The sequence below is a fragment of the Pseudorasbora parva genome, chromosome 18, assembly GCF_024679245.1.
Source record: "Pseudorasbora parva isolate DD20220531a chromosome 18, ASM2467924v1, whole genome shotgun sequence".
NCBI classification, from domain to species: Eukaryota; Metazoa; Chordata; class Actinopteri; order Cypriniformes; family Gobionidae; genus Pseudorasbora; species Pseudorasbora parva.
The window spans coordinates 29,129,000-29,147,379 of record NC_090189.1 but is presented as its reverse complement, the minus strand read 5'-3'; the positions used below and the strand labels follow the sequence as shown (position 1 = coordinate 29,147,379).

At 35.7% G+C, this 18,380-nt stretch overlaps 2 protein-coding genes across 2 annotated transcripts; both read right to left on the bottom strand.

Moving 5' to 3' along the window:
* Nucleotides 1-1,014: 1,014 nt before the first annotated feature.
* On the bottom strand, nt 1,015-8,426 carry LOC137046160 (protein PIMREG-like). Its single transcript, XM_067423251.1, has 5 exons — nt 8,326-8,426; nt 7,083-7,396; nt 6,680-6,987; nt 4,785-4,880; nt 1,015-2,120 (listed from the first exon to the last, which is right to left on the bottom strand). Exons 2-5 carry the CDS (start codon nt 7,368-7,370, stop codon nt 1,946-1,948), a joined length of 867 nt encoding a protein of 288 aa, XP_067279352.1. The 5' UTR covers nt 7,371-7,396; nt 8,326-8,426; the 3' UTR covers nt 1,015-1,945.
* Nucleotides 8,427-9,500: 1,074 nt separating this feature from the next.
* Nucleotides 9,501-12,238, bottom strand: tmigd1 (transmembrane and immunoglobulin domain containing 1). Its single transcript, XM_067424471.1, has 5 exons — nt 12,181-12,238; nt 11,750-12,034; nt 9,911-10,195; nt 9,729-9,832; nt 9,501-9,625 (listed from the first exon to the last, which is right to left on the bottom strand). Exons 1-5 carry the CDS (start codon nt 12,236-12,238, stop codon nt 9,608-9,610), a joined length of 750 nt encoding a protein of 249 aa, XP_067280572.1. The 3' UTR covers nt 9,501-9,607.
* Nucleotides 12,239-18,380: the final 6,142 nt, after the last annotated feature.

Here is an 18,380-nt window from a genome sequence, read left to right as displayed (position 1 = left end):
CTACAGTTTTGGAGATGCTCTGACCAAGTTGTACAGCCTACATAATCTGGCCCTTGTCAAACTCGCTCAAATCCTTACATTTGCCAAAGCTTCTAACACATCATCTTTGATATGTTCACTTGCTTCCTAATATATCCCACCCACTAACAGGTGCTGTGATGAAAAGATAATCAGTTATTCACTAATATATTCTTAATGTTATGCCTGATCAGTGTACACAGCATATATGTATCGTATTACATATCGAATAATGCAATAACTTGTTTAAATAATGCTTCATTTTTTCAATGTGCAGAAAATCAGAGGGAAAGGATGGTGACGAGTAACACCGATGTAAACACGTAAGCCTGATTGTAAGTCTAAATGAGATAAACTGTAAACTTGTCCCTCAAATCTGATTGGTTGATCAAAATGTTGTTCCAGGATCAAAGACGGTGATCCAGGATCATGTACTTGATGAAATCACATTCACCAGTTCGGTAAACTTTACAAAAAGGTTTTATTTATTAAAGGGGTCCTATTACGCTTTTTTTTTATTTATTTTTTTAGGTTTTCAACTTTCTTTAGTATGTAACGTTGCCAAGCATGAAAAAAGGTCTGCAATTTTACAAAGTCCATGCTGCTCTAGAAAGCAACATACCCTCAACACAGTGAGATGTCAAACCCCATTATTTGCATACCATCACTGAATTTTTAAAATGGTTATAATGAGCTAAAATCTTGCAGGTGCTTTTACAGCTGCTCCCTCTGGAGTTGCAAACAGTCACCGTCCTTAAAATAGACTAATAAAGCAGCCTTTTAAAATGCATGAGTCATTGCTGAGACAGACTGCATTCTTAAAAGCACATGAGACTGCTGTTATTTTTCAGTGCACTTTAGTGTTAGTTAAAAAAGGAAAATCCAAGGAATAGGACTGTACTGCTTTGAACCATATACTTTGCAGCTTTTAGCTCTTTACATGCTAAGAGATGTGAAAACTCCTGACATGTACAACATTACAGTGAAAAGTAATACAACCAAAAAAAAAACATTATTTATGGAAAATGTTTTTAATTAAATACACAAAGCAAACAATTTGGCTGTTTTTGTCCTTTTTAACAAATCATAATGCAAAGGGATACACCTGTAAACATTAAAACTTTGAAACAAACTCAAACAATTTATTACCACAATTGAATGATCTTATTCTCCTTTGGTCACTATATTGTGAGTACAATCTGTGATTATGATGTCTTTCGTAATATACAAAAATAGCAGGATATTAGTTGGGTAAAATAGTGAAATTATTGCATAGTTTGCATGTTATCCTCTCTATAAATACAAATGCTGAAAAGTACCAGTAAAATACTGTTAATAAACTTCAACTAAATAGGTTAAAACAGTTAGTAAACATAGTAACGTTAGTAACATCTCCCATAGTCAAGATAGTATCTAACCATGTCAGTTTAGTGAAATGTGACATTTTAGCTTAAAAAAGAAGAAGGAACAAATCCACAAAATGCATGGGAAAATAAACCAAATATGGTTTGTCTTTGAGGAGAAACATTTAGCATCTTTTCCCCAAAATCCTTTACCTCCACACATTCATTTTTAATATGCTTACATTTTTAATATGCTTACATTTAGCATTCACATCTTTTGGTGGCTTTTCACAGCAGAAAAAGTTTAAGATGACTACGCTTCAGTTATGTTAAGCACACTGACTGAGCTATGAATGTGCATTAACTGAAATTATGCACATAAATTTGAAAATCAGCAGCTATAAATGCAAAAGTTTTCATATAGTGATACAGTATATTCAGTTGCCCTTTAAACACTTAAAAGATACAGACAGATAACAAAAAGTGTCCCTTCAAAATACTGGATAAGGCCTCTTCCGGCATATACTGAGAAACACAAGACAACATACACATGTTTGATAGCATAAGGAAAACAGTTGCCTCTTTTAAGGGGCTTTGCGGACGTTTGACATGGCCACATCAGTCCAGCTTCTTACGGACTGCTGTATGCTCCGCGTCTGTTTTCGGATGGAAGCCCTGTTCAGTCCTCTGGAAACGTTGCTCTTGGTGGAGCTGAAGCCTTTGCTCATGGCCGCTTTGTAGTTCTCCAAGGCCTGGACCCTGCAGTCACATGATCATCAATGGTTATAGTTTTGTTTAGAGCAAAGTATGGGATGAAGTAAGGCGAGATTGGTGATCCTATCTCCCATTCTCCTCAACATAATTATAGTTTAATTATACTTTTTATGCGTACTATAGCTATTTGGTCCCTGATTAGAAATTACAACAAAAACAATTTATTAAAAATAATATGTTAAATAAAATGACACCACCATATTTATTATATATATATATATATATATATATATATATATATATATATATATATATATATATATATATATATATATATATATATATACACACACACACACACATACATATATATATATATATATATTAAAATCTACATTAAATCAAATTGGGCAATATTTTTTGTCTTTTTACAGAATGTTGCATTGAATATTATAAATGATTTTATCTGTGCACATTGTTATTTTCATAAAATTCATATGCCCCCGTAATCTTTAAACCAAAATGTCAACCTCCCCTTCCCCTCGAAACATTTGTTCTCTTCATGATGTGTGTCTCGGCAGACGGTGCGGCTATATATCTGTTATATCAATATTTTCCAACTAATTTTGGCCGATATCATTATACATTTATTTTTTTCCCCATCTCTCCAGAAGTTATGACTGATATAAAAAAAAAAAAAAGTTGTACGTTTTTAAACTACAGTTATAGTTACAGTGTACCTCTTTACCTCCTCACACTCGTCAATGTAGCCTTATGCTGTTGTTGTGTTCTCCAGTATTTTGTTGTTTTTCTGTCTCTTAAATTTCTGTTTCAACTGTGAAACAACAGGCAATGTTGAAGCCCAATCAACTATTTCGTGCAAAAATGTTTTGCACCAGTGCATACGGAGGAAAATTGCATATGTAGACTTTAGTATGTGTACCCTAGATTATGATTACAAAAATACAACGTATACTTTGGGCTTTATCCTACAACCTTAATGTTAAGTAGTTACGAGAAGCTCTTTGTTTAACAAGGACAAGATATGTTTTTGATCAGGCATTGAGGAAGGGGGATAGGATCTAGCACTACAACATGACAAAAAAAAAACATATTAACAGTTCTTTACATAAGTGAAAGCCATGTTAGAGTTTAGTGTTCAAAGAGTTCAAAATCCAATGTAATTTATTATTTTTAATGCTGTAAAATCGATTAATCATGATAAATAGCACACACATACATACATATGATACATTTTACTGGTAGGGAATTTTTGGGTATAATGTGTTTACTTTATTTTGCCATCCTCACTTATTTAAATGAGCTATATTGTCCTGCACTCACTAGTAAACAATTATTTATGGTGTCTGAATAATTTCAGATTTAACTGTATATACACAGACACACACATAGTATATTAACTTTTATGTTAGATGCAAATAATCGTGGTAAACGATTTGACAGCACAAACTGCTAAATGTAGTGGTCAGCTTGCAGTTTTTCATTGTATGGAAAAGTCCAACTGACAAACTCCTAACAATAACTAAGCGACATTAGACTTGTGAATGGGAACATTAATCATTCAAGATACAAATAGCTTTCTTTCAAATGAACGAAATGAAAATGAAACAAGGGAAAGAAAATGAATTAAGCAGCAGCCACTGTAAACTGTGTTGTAAGATGCATTTTAGTGTTTAGTCATGTTTGATGTAGGTTAATAACTAATCATGCAATGCAAATGAGCTTTAGCGTGGCGCTGACAGCATCAATCAGACCGAGTGAGCTACGGTTAACTTCCTAGTTTGGACAAACGTACTCACATAAAGGAATGTTACACTTTTGCAGTTATGTATTCAAGCAAAACTTCAGAAAGATACTTGAAAAAACATTTACCTTAGCTTTAATCCATAAGACACTCCCTGAACCTGTCGCTTAAGGAATAGGAGAGAGATTATAAACGGACTTCATTCAGGATGATCTTACAAATGAACATGCCTTAAAGCCTTGATTCGGTTGACTGCAACATAGCGGATTTATTCCTAAAATAGCCATAAAATAAAATGACCCTAAATCCCATTATCGCCCCCTTAGCTGGATTGATTAAGAGTGAGGGCCCACCAAGGAATGAGACTTTTGAGCCATTTGAAAATCTTGGCGGGAGGAAAGTTATGTGTGGAATTCAAAAAGGGGTGGGAACGGGGTCCCTCAGATAAGGAGGAAGGGCTGGAAGACATTAAGACTAACACTGCAGGCTAAAAACGGTCTGCCTCTGCAACATCCCACAGAACAAAACATCTTAAAAAATTCCAACTGCAACAACCCCAGTGTCTTAAATAAATTATCCTTAAGTTCAAATAATTAAAATCACACATTGTTCCAGCAATAGACAACAAGTCCCCAAAATACCCTTCTAACTGCAGTAAAGACTTGTCGACTTCTCAGCAGCATAACATAAAGGCTTTTTAAGGAGGGTTCGGTGCAGAGCAGCTGTCTAGTCAACCGTTGGGAAAAAAGGGGGTCCACCCTCCCACACTACAAACAGGAAACAGCCAGATGCCATGAGCGGGAACTGAGACGGCATTATGCCTGAGTGAGCACACCCATTCACCCCATCCCAAGAACTGACAGAAATAAAACGGCAAAGATTAAGACACACATTTTCGTTCTCATTTTCTTACAGAATGAAAACTGGGATTTTGTTAAACTCACCGATCATCTTTCCCAATCGCATCATCAAAAGCTTGAGAGAGACGCTTTAGCCTCCGGAGGCCTTTGGACACACAATCCAGATCCTCATCAAATTGCCTGTCATGGGATGGAGAGGACCATTATCTGCTGCATTCCTATCTGCAAAACCTTCGTGTTATCCCTAATGTTTTATGCCTTTAAGGTCATCTATATGCTAATGGATTTCCAAGCACTGACAAAATTAGCTGTCAGATATATTCATTTAAAAACCTACAGGGCTGTGTTTGGAATGGAATACAAGCATGCTACTTATACTGCAAGGTATAGAAAGGGACAGGCACCAATATTAAAAATCTGGCTGCTAATTATTGTCATGTTATGAACAATAACTAACAAACAGCCAACTATCAATCCTTTTGAATGTTGTAAGTGGATTCAGGCATCAAAACATTATAACACAGTATGAACATGGACATTCATTTTTGAAGTTTGCCAAGGATTACATTTAACAGTGTTATTAAATTAGTGCTTTTAAATATTAAACTCTTATAAGTCTTAGATGAAGGCAAATATCCAGGTCATGGTTATTTTAGTTAACTAAATCCACAACAATTGCATTCCTTGAAATAACTGAAATAAAAAAGCAGAAATAGTTAAAAAGTTAACATTTTATATTTTACAATTAACATTAAATCAAATAACTAAAACTGGGATTAAAATATTATTAAAAACTATATAGACATAAAAAAAAGAGACAAAAACAAACAACAAAATTACTAAACCTAAAATAAAATAAAAGCTAAACCTAGAATAGTATCTCAAATGATACTAAAAGAACACTGAATCCAGCGTCTAACGTCTTTGAAATACTGTTATTTTGCATTTTTGTTTAATTTTGTGTTAAATTTGAAAACATTTTGCCATCCAATCTAATTAAAGTGATTATTTTAAAAAAGAGAGAGATTTGTGGGATCCAGTGTTCCACAAGATTCCTGACCAATCAAATCTATCTAGAATGAGAATGTCCTTCCCCCTAATGTACCACTTGAAAGTACCAAATCACAGTTCATAGGTGACATATTTGCCCATTTACAAAAAAAAGGAAAAAAAAGGTTGATACTTAAAGGGATAGTTCACCCAAAAATGAAAATGTGATGTTTATCTGCTTACACCCAGGCTCTGTTGCTTGTATAATGCATGTCAGTGAGGTGTTTTCTATAAGAGTCACTATGAGAGTAAAAAAGACACAGACATACGAATCCATATTAAACCCTGTGGCTCGTGACGACACATTAATGTCTTAAGACACGAAGCGATCGGTACATACATACATATACACACACACATCATCAGATGCATCATTCGACCGATCCGCACCATCCACGCAGGCACTAATGAGGATTCCATCCATCCATCTATCTAGCCGGTTTGACCTTCTCCGGCGGAAGTAATGGCGCTGGGGAATACTAGAGGAGATTCGTCTGATATGAGTTAAAAATAACGAATACTGTTCGGTTTCTCGCAGAAACCGATAATTTCGTGTCTTACGACATCAATGTGTCGTCACGACCCACAGGGTTTAATATGGATTCTTATGTCTGTGTCTTTTTTACTCTCATAGTGACTCTCATAGAAAAAAAACCTTTGACATGCATTATACAAGCAACGGTTGAAGTAAAAAAAAAAAAATCTTCATTTGTGTTCTACTGAAGAAACAAAGACACCTACTTCTGGATGCCCTGGGGGTAAGCAGATAAACATAACATTTTCATTTTTGGGTGAACTATCCCTTTAAATATTTCCCACGTAACTTCCAAGAAACCACAAGGAAGAAACATGCTGTCGTCAAATGATTTTATGGGGAAAGTAAACCATTTAAAACCATGCAATGTGTGAGTGCAGCTGGGCAGTCTCACCTCCTGCTGTTCATTGTGTTGGGTGATGCAAAAGGGCTTCTGAGTGCAGCCATTCGCACCAGCTGCCTCCTGGTGCCCCTGGTCTTCACCGTCCTAACAGCGGAGTCACTGGTGTCTGGGGTACAGGCCCCTCGAGGAGTCCGTTTGTTGGATGACCTTGGAGTTCGCCTGGGTGTGATGGTAGTGCGGGCGGCAGATCGTTTTGGGGTTTGTGATATCCCAAAGCAATCACGCTCCTCTCCATCCGACGTTCTACCAGGTGTCATGACCAGACACTCCTGACGTGGCTGTCTGCTCCTTTGAAACTTCTGATTAGAAGATAATTTTTTTTGGTAAATACACATTTTAAATAACTATAACAAGTGGTTGAATTAATCTGCGTTTCAAAAGAAATGAAGCACACCTGACAGACGTTTCCAATGGAGTTTTTTGCACTGCGGGTCATTTTGCGGACAACACTGGCCTTTTGGTTCATCTGTAGTGACTCCCAGGTGGGGTTCTCAGAGATGTTGACGTTGGACTGCACTGGTTTCAAGGGCAGCCGCTTGCGAAGAGACATCCTCAATGAGTTCAACGAGCTGGTGGAGCGCATCTTAAACTGCTGCTGCGCTTCAGGCGAGCTGTCCGGCTCTGACTCATCGAGCACAGCATGCGACCTCCAGACCCCGCTCACAATAGTGGACGTCATCATGAGATCTAAGGAAGATGTAAAAATGCCTGTTTACAAAAAATATGTTTTAAAAAATTGTTTACGGTAAAAGTGTATTTGTTGAATTGAATAAAATAGACTTTATACGTCAACAATAAACCAATTCATACTTTTTTTTACAGTATTTTACACAGTAGCACTGCATATTCCATTAAAAATAACATTTCACTCTATACAAAATAACGTGTTTTTCTTTTACTTCTTTTTCTTTTTAAAATAACACTTTGTTACTGTAACATTTTTTCCCACAGTAACTTATACAGTGTAGAACAAATAATTGTCACTTAAAGGAATAGTTCAACTTCACCCTAAAATGAAAATGTCATCTTTTACTCAACTTGTTTCAAACCTGTATGATATATTGCTGAACACAAAAGATGTTTTGAAGAATCTTTGTAACCAGACAGTTGATGGTCCCCAATTGACTTCCATAGTAGGAAACAATAATAATACTATGGAAGTCGATGCGGACCATCAACTGTCTGGTTACTTACATTCTTTAAAATATATTATTTTGTGTTCAGCAGAAGAAAGAAACTCATACAGTTTTTGGAAGAAGTTGAGGGACAGTATACGATGATAGGATTTTCACCTTTGGGTAAACTATTCCTTTAAAAAATGTCTTTGACTTTTCAAGATTTTATTCTATTTTTTCCAGGTTTTCCACGACCCTGCGAAGTGCTGCCTCTCCGTTTGAAATAATACATAAACTGGCTATTTGTAAAAGAAAATAGTAAATCGCGTAGAGTGATAATAAAATGAAAGTAAAGATTACTCTCCAAGATGTTAGTAAGGCAGGGCAGGGATAAAAGCAGAACTGCACAAAGCATCGATCATTTAAAAAGTTATAGCGACCCAACGCAAAACCATACAATACATGCTTTAAACCACAAATACGTCTAAATAAAATTGCATTAACTTTAAAGTTGAAACTCACCGTTCTTTTCCCAAATCGCAGAGCCTGATGAAGTCAAACTATCCTTTACTTTGTTTGTTTCGAGTGGCTGTTTGAATTTGGCGGACCGCTCCCTGTGGAAGTCAGACTCCGCCCACTATATCCCGTTTCTCCACTCTGATTAGCCAAACATGCTGTTACGTCATAATCGATGTGACGTAAACCGCTGTTCTTTGTTTTGGAATGCTTGTATTGTTGTGACAAACTGTCTATATTCGCAGAGACCACTTTGAAACGGTTAAATAAAGAAATACCAAAGCTCATCATGTATTAACCACCTCGAATGATAGCACACCATATTATAGGAATCTTATGAAACATCTAAAATGCATATATCCAAAAATATTTAACAGGTGTGATCAAAGTTATTGTTTAACGTTGCAAAGTTTGTGCTTATCTAGTCAAATAAAATAAATCAAAGTAAGTGCCCAAACAAATCTAAAACTGAATTACATTTTTATTTATCTCTCCATTTAATGACAGCGTACAAAGAAAACAGTGAAAGTATATATATATATATATATATATATATATATATATATATATATATATATATATATATATATATATATATATATATATATATATATATATATATATATATATATAAATTATATATATATATATATATATATATATATATATATATATATATATATAAATATATATATATATATATATATATAAAATTTTTATATATATATATATAAAAAGTGATTAAGACATAACATACACACAAACAGACAGTAGGCTACATGATTTGAGTTGGTTAAAGGTTAAAGACTTTTACACAAATCTTGTCCTTGAGAATGTAAAAAATCTTGCAATTCTTTTTAATGACTTTATTTTACTGTATCTCCAACAAACACAGCCATCAATGTTCTAGGAGTGGCTGTCATTGGTGGCTCAGAGACAAAGTATAACTTTTTAGTGCACTTGCTCAACAACATATGGGGAGAAACACACAAGGAAATCATTATCATCATAAAAAAATAAAAATACAAAAAATTAAATTAAATTAAAAAATTCACAAGTATAAAGACTAAAGAGTTTTTTGACAGACATCTTTTCACTTTATAATTTAACAATAACAGAACAGGCTAAGCAGGAAACAAAGTTAAAAATATTTTTAAATTAGTAATTCTTATCCATCCTGGGTTCCCATATGCCAGTACAGTAATGGCTACTTAAATTCCAGTCTGATCTCCTCAATGCTCAATGTCTGTGGTTTGAATGCCTGAGATGCAATTCCATGTGAAGGTGTTCAATTTCGTTTGCAGCACTAGACACAAAAAAGAAAACGTTTTTTCCCCCCCGCTTTTTCAGATAGTTTTTGATTCAAAGATCTGTTATTTTTGTATGATAACAAAATGAAGCTGACATACCTTAATAATTTTATCCACCCTAGAGAGGAGTGCTAATGCAACTGTGCATACAACCACCACCACTCCAGCAATCGTGGGTCCTAGAGGGAACGCTATCACTTTATCTAAGGGAGGAGAACAAATAAATAAACACACAAGTAAAACAGAATTTCTAAGGAAAATTAAGGATTAAACGGACAAACCTCCGACCGTAACTGTAAAAGTCCTGCTGGTAATTCCATAGGCCGGTGAGGTTACCTCACAGACGTACGTTCCTTGATGTACATCACGTTTAGCTTTTGGGATTGACAACTCAGCGGTAATGCCATTATTGATTGTTTTGTAGCTGCCTGTGGCCAGATCCAGAACTTCACCATCCTTTTTCCAAACCAGACTTACAGGAGGGTTGGCACGTACATCACAGGACAGAACAACGCCATTTGTTTCTCCAACAAAGACTTCTTCAGTGTCATTTAGTTCTGGAGGATCTGTAACATAATGACATTCAAATCTAGTTTTGTGGTTGAAATTTACACAAAAGTAGCAACTGACCCCCACACAAAAATGAATGGAATGCGAGAAATGCTTCACATATAAAAACCTAAAAATGCTAAAACTTTTGTCAAAAAAATATTTACCGGTATAATGTCTACATGTGTATATAAATGCATAGGAAAGAGATAATTTCAAGAACCTACTTAAGGATGTAAAAATCTCCCCAAAAATTTGTTGTCAAAATTAAATACGCTTTCTAATCTATATACCAGAATCAAACAACTAAAGCTCAATCAACGGCATTTGTAGCATAATATTATAAACTAATTATATTTTGCCCCATGTTTTCTTAAAAAAAAAAAAAAAAAGAGAGAGAGAGTACAACAAAAAAGCTGTGGAACCACAGGGAAGTAAATTGGGACAATTTTGGTTATGTGATTTTTTTTTATTATATAAAACTGTAATGTAACAGTGTTAAAAACACTAACATAAATTATTCGGTAAGGCTAAGACTTAAAAGCAATAAAATGCTTTTATTTATTATTATTTGTATTATTTATTAGTCATTTTAGGGTTTTACATGTTGGAGGAAAAACTGGAATAGATATAACACAGAAATGGATAGTGAATTTAATAATGCTAAAATCATGATAAGACACATTTTGTTTGAATTGTGTGGTTATAATATTGAAACTGCTTTAATGTTTACAAATTAAAGAGTTAATTGAATGAGTTTGATAAGGTCCCTGTTGAAGAGAAAAAACAGCATATGCCGGTTAGGTATATGTTTTGAAGCATGGCAGCTGGTCATAAGCTGGTCAAGTGCTGGTCCTAAGAAACTAGTTCAGGACCAGCTTAAGACCAGCTCATAAGGACCATAATAAACCAGCTCAAACCAGCTCATGACCAGCATAAACCAGCTCAAACCAGCTCATGACCATAAACCAGCTCATGACCAGCACAAACCAGCTCATCACCAGCATAAACCAGCTCAAACCAGTTCATGACAAGCATAAACCAGCTCAAACCAGCTCATGACCATCATAAACCAGCTCATGACCAGCTCAAACCAGCTCACGACCAGCATAAATCAGCTCAAACCAGCTCAAGACCATCATAAACCAGCTCAAACCAGCTCACGACCATCATAAACCAGCTCAAACCAGCTCACGACCAGCATAAACCAGCTCAAACCAGCTCATGACCAACTAAGGACCAGCATAAACCAGCTCAAACCAGCTCACAACCAGCATAAACCAGCTCAAACCAGCTCATGACCAACTAAGGACCAGCATAAACCAGCTCAAACCAGCTCACAACCAGCATAAACCAGCTCAAACCAGCTCATGACCAACTAAGGACCAGCATAAACCAGCTCAAACCTGCTGCCATGCTTTAAAACATGCCTAACCAGCATATGCTGTTTTTTGTTCAACATGAGTATTAATTCTGAAAAGCTTAACTGAAAATGAAATTGATTCCAAAACCTGTCAGTTCACCTCTCAAGATATTCCTGTTTACTAGTCTATTCTGAACATTAAACTTACACTGGACGTCGAACTCGATGGAGTTGTTCACACTTGCGTCACCCTTCAGCTGACAGGTAAAGACAACTCCGTTGTCTTCTTTAGTGACAGGCTGTACACAAAGACTACTCCGGTACATACGGTTTTCTTCTGCCAGATTCACCCGGACACCATTGCGGAACCATTGCAGTTCTTGGTTGGATGGGTCAATACTTTCATCAGTCTTACAAGTTAGGGTGACGGTTGCCTCAACCGTCGTCTGTAGTGAGCTCCCGGTGGCCGAAGGACACGACTCAACGGTGAGCGCTGGTCAGAATGTGTTTAGAGAAAAAGACATACTGAGCAATTTGTTCAGGCATAATGTATAGAATTATTCAAGTGCAATAGGCCTATATTAGTACATGCAGCATATGGATCTGTTGCACCAGACCTGAAAACATAGTTGATATTACCTTTTATACGACTGACACAGCACAGCAGGAGTAGAACGAGACTAATCGATACTGACATCTTACCAGCTGTCCTTAATGATAAAAAGACATGAAAAGATATGATTTGTAGAATGTTTTGGGGAAAATTTCTTCAAATGATTTTGAGAAATGTGGGTCCAAACACTATCAGAAAAAAAGGTACATTGCTGTCACTGGGGCGGTACCCTAAGGTACAAAACCGAAAAGGTACTACTATGTTCCTTTAAGGTACTAATATGCACTCTTAAAGTACTGATGTGTACCTTTTAAGGTACTAATATGTACCATTTAGGGGTTAGTAAGGTATAAAAATGTACCTTTTCACTTTTGTACCTTACGACAGCACTGTACCTTTTTTTCCGAGAGTGAAACAACATTGACATTGACTTTCATTATATGGAAAAAGACTTTATCAGAATATCACTTAAGAAAAAAAGTCATACAGCTTTGTAACAAAGTGGGGGATAGAAAAGTTAGCATTTTTTTAAATTTAGGTGTGATATTTAACAATTCCAGGCAGTTGCAAAGTCCTTGAATCGCTTTATTTGATCAACAGAATGTGTAAAATCTTAATTGCATTCTCAGAAATTCAGATCCTTTTTAGTAAGACCACTTACTCACCAAAGCTTTGTGCGAGACGGTTCTCCGGAAAATGCCAAATCCAAAGGTTGCGTGAGGTCTGCAGAGGCCTGTGTCTTTACAACAATGGTTTATATTCTGTCCCTTTACAGCACTTAACAGGAATTGAAATCGCCTCCCCTCACGGTCATAGACCTTTTACTGTGAGCAAAAATAGGCTGGATAGCTTTTAAGTGTCATCTCAATCTCTCAAGGTGGAAGGGGAAGGATGAAAAGAGAGAAATCTCATAAAGATATAGCCTTATAGTCATAAAAACATTTGCGATAAGAGAAATTTGATGTTCTATAAAATGTCAATGCCAAATAACCTTAAATACAAAAATACATGTACCAACCCCAAATGAATCATGCATTCCTTCAGTGTTATGTGATATCTGACTTCAGTGACAGTGACACAGGGCAATGACTTAATGCACAGCAATTAAGTACAGCATATGTACAACAATGATACAGTTATACAAATTTGATACAAATACAGTGTAATATAAGGTCACCTTGTTGTACTATGTTTATGTATAGAATGGCATATTAGTTATCAGCCAGATGGTTAAAATTGAACTAATAGTTATAATTATTAAATTATGTAATAGTTCTGTTTTCTGGTGTGTACTGTACACATGCATTTAGCTTGGTTTTCGCCCAGTTATTGAAACAAAAGATGTTTACATAACGTAAGGATGGGGTCTCAATTACTATCCACCAGGGGGCCCAGTTTGACCACGGTGAGCTAATGGTGTTGATGATCAAAGTCCAATAGTAGGCTAAAACTAACAGACATCACAGGTTCAGATGTGAATTTTAACCATGGAAATCAAGCCTTTTGTCTTTAGGGTTTTTGTTTAGGCACGTAGGCACTAAAATATGTGTTTCTGTCAGGACCACTATCGTCAAAGATGCCTGATTGACTATTAGCATATATAGTTTGGATTGCCGGTATGCATGGTTCCGTTCTGGGCAAGAACTCCCTGCGCATCCATTCAGCCCCTATGATTCAGCCTAGCATGGATAAGAGTAGGGAGAGCAGCAATAACCGGTAAACCGAACAGAACCAACATGATGTATTGCATATTGTTGATAGATATGTACATAAACAATTCACATTTAGTCTGATTTAAGGGTAATTTTAATACTAAATCCTGACTGACAAGAGGAGGAGATGGGGGTGGAGGAGCGTAAATGAGCTCTGGAGGAACGCGCAATAGCTGCTGATAGTATATGAGAAGCTTATATATGTATGCTGTGATAGACGTCGTATTCCTATAGGTAGACGTGATCAGCTGACAGCCAGCTAATGGGAGTTTGACTAACGTGACCTGCCAGAACTGATGATTATATGCTTGATTTTTGGCGGATTGTATCACATTAAAGAAAAAAATACTTAAAATGTATACAAGCGCTCTCATTTACAGACATTACAATACAATGATATATTAAATATGTATAATACAGATTCATTAATAATAATAATTAATTAATAAAAGTAAATATATATATATATATATATATATATATATATATATATATATATATATATATATATATATATATATATATATATATATATATATATCCGCACTTAAGCTCTATTAGCTTGTGTTAAACCAAGTTATTCATCATGATTTGAGATTGATCAAGAGCCTCTTGAGCTACAATAGAATCAAGAACATCTGACCATCTTTATACAAAGAGTCACATGATCAGTGTCAATAATTTGTTTATTTGTTTATTGAGATTAGTGATCTAGAAATAGTACAGATTCTTTAACAATTCTTACGTTTTACATTAGATTTAGAATTTCAGATTTTCTGTTTGGCCAGTAAAATAATAATAATGATATGATCAGGCCTAATGAGGACAACGTACACTATTTTGCCAAAAGTATTGGAGCACCCCTCCAAATCATTAAATGAATCAGATGCAGTGGTGTAAAGTACGCCACCACTGGACTTTAGAGTAGTGAAGACGTGTTCTCTAGAGCAGTGGTTCTCATCCTTTTTTCAGTGACGTACCCCCTGTGACGGTGTATTGTTTCAGTGGTGTATTGTTTCAGCCAAATACCCCCTAACCAGCGCAATGTATTTTTGGTAGAAAATAAATAAAATAAAAAAAGACTTAAAACAGAGCACTGCCACGCATGTCTGGTTTATTAAAAGGGTACTTCCAGCGCTGGGAAGATGAATCTGTATTTAAACTGGGTCATCAATGTAGTAGAAATGTGAAATAATTTTAGAATTTGGTGCCTTCTAGACTGAGAAAAGACAGAAAATGTATTTTTGTCTCATGGGGATGAAAGACTACAATTCCCAGAATGCTTCGCTGCTTTGCTGCCCTGTGAGGCCATTCCCAAAGCCACCAACTTGATTACTGTGACTGAGTTGGAGAAGACACTTCAATTAAAAACTGAACGTGTCTGTTCAATATAATGAGTAAGTCACCGCGCGAGTATCACAGCACTGAGCACTAACTGCAGGAGTCAGATAAATGAGCTGAGCTCTCTCGCGTTTCAGTTCATGCCTTTGCAAGCTTAACTTTCATAGAAATTAACTTGAGAAGTTAAAAGACTTAAATTGCTCACCATAGACCCTTTTACTGTTTGTATACAATGATGACGTAGCAACGTATGCTCGCGCATTTTGGCAACAAACTGTGGCGAGAATCAGCAGCATGTCAAGCTACATGAGCGGATTAAGCAACACAAACCGAGAAAGTTATTTTAAAAAGTTGACTTTATCAAATGGTTTTCGGCTAACAGATCTGTGTACTATAGTGGAGTGGATAGAAGACGTTAGCAGATTGCCAGATATAACGTTAGTGGTCAGATAAGTTACGTAGTTGAGAAACTGAGCGTGTACACCCGAGACAAGCATATAAATCACTGGATGCTTATGAATACGTTGTCTGTGGGCATGTACAGAATGTCCAATACAATTTTCTACATTTATTCGTATTCTTCACACAGACATACATTTATCCTTTTCCTTATATTTTATGTTGTTATTGATTCGTATGTGTCGACACACTTATGTTTAAAGTTTAATTTTGTAATGCTATAGTACTTTAATAGCAACTATGTTGCTTGCATACATTTCTCAGATGGTTATTTTGCAATTAAACTATTAATAAAATCATTACAAATGAAATTGATAAGTACTGTGATTATTGATATGATAATCTGGGGGTGGGGGGTACATTATACACACCAGTGGCAGCCAATGTTGAGAGGTTTATTATAAAGCATTAAGTTTCAAGTGCAGTATATGTTTTACAAATGAAATTTTTTTTATGCGAGCATTTTTATGTCCTCGTTCCAATCAATGCATTCAATCGCCTGCAGCCACAGGTACCGCCGGTTCTTCTGAAACGGCCGTGATCCTGTCGGAATCCTATAAAACTTAAGCCCATTGGTGGAATAGCGATTAGTGCAACAGAAAACGCAACAGCCAGCATTTTGATGCTGGGAAACCGTTTTGATAAACTTTCGGAGTTGCTAACACGTTAGAACCACTAGGAAACAACACCACTTCTGTTGCCAAAATGCGCACGCAACTCTTTGATCACGTGGGCTGTAAAAGGGTCTATAGCTCCGTTTAAATGAGTGCCTGTAGCTGAGCTGAGCAGCTCGATCCCCCAAGCGCGGGTTCAAAACATGCGGAAATGGCTCCCTCTGCTGGCTGTAGTCTTTAGCCTTTGGCCAAACATTCCTCATATGATGCAAATATCGTCACTTTGCGCCATAGGAGGAATTTTTCCAGAAATAAAATGCATAAATCTCTTGTCTCAGGGGGATATGAGGGGGGAAAGCACAATCATCTGAATATACTCCAGGGTTTCTACTGATACAAAGCCATATGCTAATCGCTGAAGTAATCCTTTAAACTTTAAAACAGATAAACACATACAAAATTTAAACATTTTAAAAATTAAACTATTTCATACATTTTAGATGATAATAATCCATGACTAAATTTATTGCAAATATTTTTGATCATTAAAATTTAGTGATTCAAACTAATGTAGTGAAAACGGAACGGAAACTGGGGACATTTCCTATTTCAGTGGTCAAAATATCACTAAAATCTCATTTGTTGTTGTATTTTAGTTAAAAAACGGGGACAATAAATTTTTTCTTCTGTTTTTGTTGTTTTAGAGTCCCTATATTATTATTAACATTAATAATCATTATGATTTAGTTTGATTATTAGGATTTTTGTTCGGGATTTAATACAATAATAATAAAATAAATAAATCAATAAATAAATAAAAAAACAATGAAAACAGTTAAGCATTGTAAATAAGCAGTTTAAAACAATATTGTAACATGACTTACTAAAAACACATTACAAAAATAAAACAAACATGATAAATAAAACTATTCAAAAATATTGTAATATTGTATAATTTTATTTAAGTTTAGGCTATACTATATTAATGACTGTTTTTACTTCAAATGTTTTATGTTTATGCTTAAATATTTCTTAGTATCCTAAATTGGTGATGTTATTTAGCATTTTAGGCTTATTTTAGGTAGAAAGTATATGTATTCTGCACATGTACTATATTTAAGTTATATTTCAGAGTTATGGTAATCACGGCGTTGTGACTCCGGAACTTTTCGGGCAAATCAATCCGCACCTTTTTGAGGCTCTGTTATAAAAGTACATACAAACAATATTACTTTACATTAAAAGCCAATAGTTAGTATGTTACTACCTTGAAAGCGATAAGGTTTCTTTTGATATTTAACGATAATGTCGTTCTGTCTGCTCTCGACGTTCTTCATGAAGTAGTAGTGGCGTGCGCGACCAGGTAGAGTCAGCGTAGCTCACAGCGCCATCTGCTGGTGAAAATAATCACTAAACTCTTACTCCTAAAAGCAGCGGCTGCTGTAGGATGTTAGTTGCGTGCTTTTTTCCTCCCAATATATATGTGGGTTGTTTGAAATGAGCTGTAAAACGAGTACAATTATGGGGACAGCTCCATTCGGGGACAGAACATTAAAAACCCTGACTGTCTGGGAAACGGGGACGTCTGGTCACCCTATCATTGATCCAAGTGATTGACAGGTGATGCCAGGCGGCAAAAGACAGGTTGGGTCAAACCATCCTGGTATGGGGGAGATTCTGGGTTTTTAGAATAATGAAATTGAATAGCCTACTGAACATAAAATTAATTTGATGAACTTTTACTTATATTTCACAGAAATATTTATGAAATAATTATTTTTAAAGGATTTTTGCATGGATGCTACTTTTTAAATATATGTAGGCTATATTTTAAGTGCCTTCACGTATTCCCATTTGAGAACCACTGCTCTAGAGTGACGAATCACGCTTCTTTGTCTGGCTATCCGATGGATGAATCTGGGGTTGGCGGTTGTCAGGAGAATGGTACTTGCCTGACAAGTGTACATTTTGGTGGAGGGGGGATTATGATGTGGGGTTGTTTTTCAGGGGTTGAACTTAGCCCCTTAGTTCCAGAGAAAGCTTCAGCACACCAATACTTAATGCTTTCAGCACACCAAGACATTTTGGACAATTTCAAAC

What these genes read in the sequence shown, in the direction of transcription:
- LOC137046160 (XM_067423251.1), bottom strand. Translation starts at nt 7,370, where the DNA reads ATGATGACGTCCACTATTGTGAGCGGGGTCTGGAGGTCGCATGCTGTG. An exon ending in CCATTGGAAACGTCTGTCAG is followed by an intron (nt 6,988 to 7,082) that starts GTGTGCTTCATT and finishes TCTTCTAATCAG; the next exon opens with AAGTTTCAAAGGAGCAGACA. An exon ending in AACACAATGAACAGCAGGAG is followed by an intron (nt 4,881 to 6,679) that starts GTGAGACTGCCC and finishes ATCCCATGACAG; the next exon opens with GCAATTTGATGAGGATCTGG.
- tmigd1 (XM_067424471.1), bottom strand. Translation starts at nt 12,238, where the DNA reads ATGTCAGTATCGATTAGTCTCGTTCTACTCCTGCTGTGCTGTGTCAGT. An exon ending in CTGTGTCAGTCGTATAAAAG is followed by an intron (nt 12,035 to 12,180) that starts GTAATATCAACT and finishes CATTCTGACCAG; the next exon opens with CGCTCACCGTTGAGTCGTGT. An exon ending in CATCGAGTTCGACGTCCAGT is followed by an intron (nt 10,196 to 11,749) that starts GTAAGTTTAATG and finishes ATTATGTTACAG; the next exon opens with ATCCTCCAGAACTAAATGAC.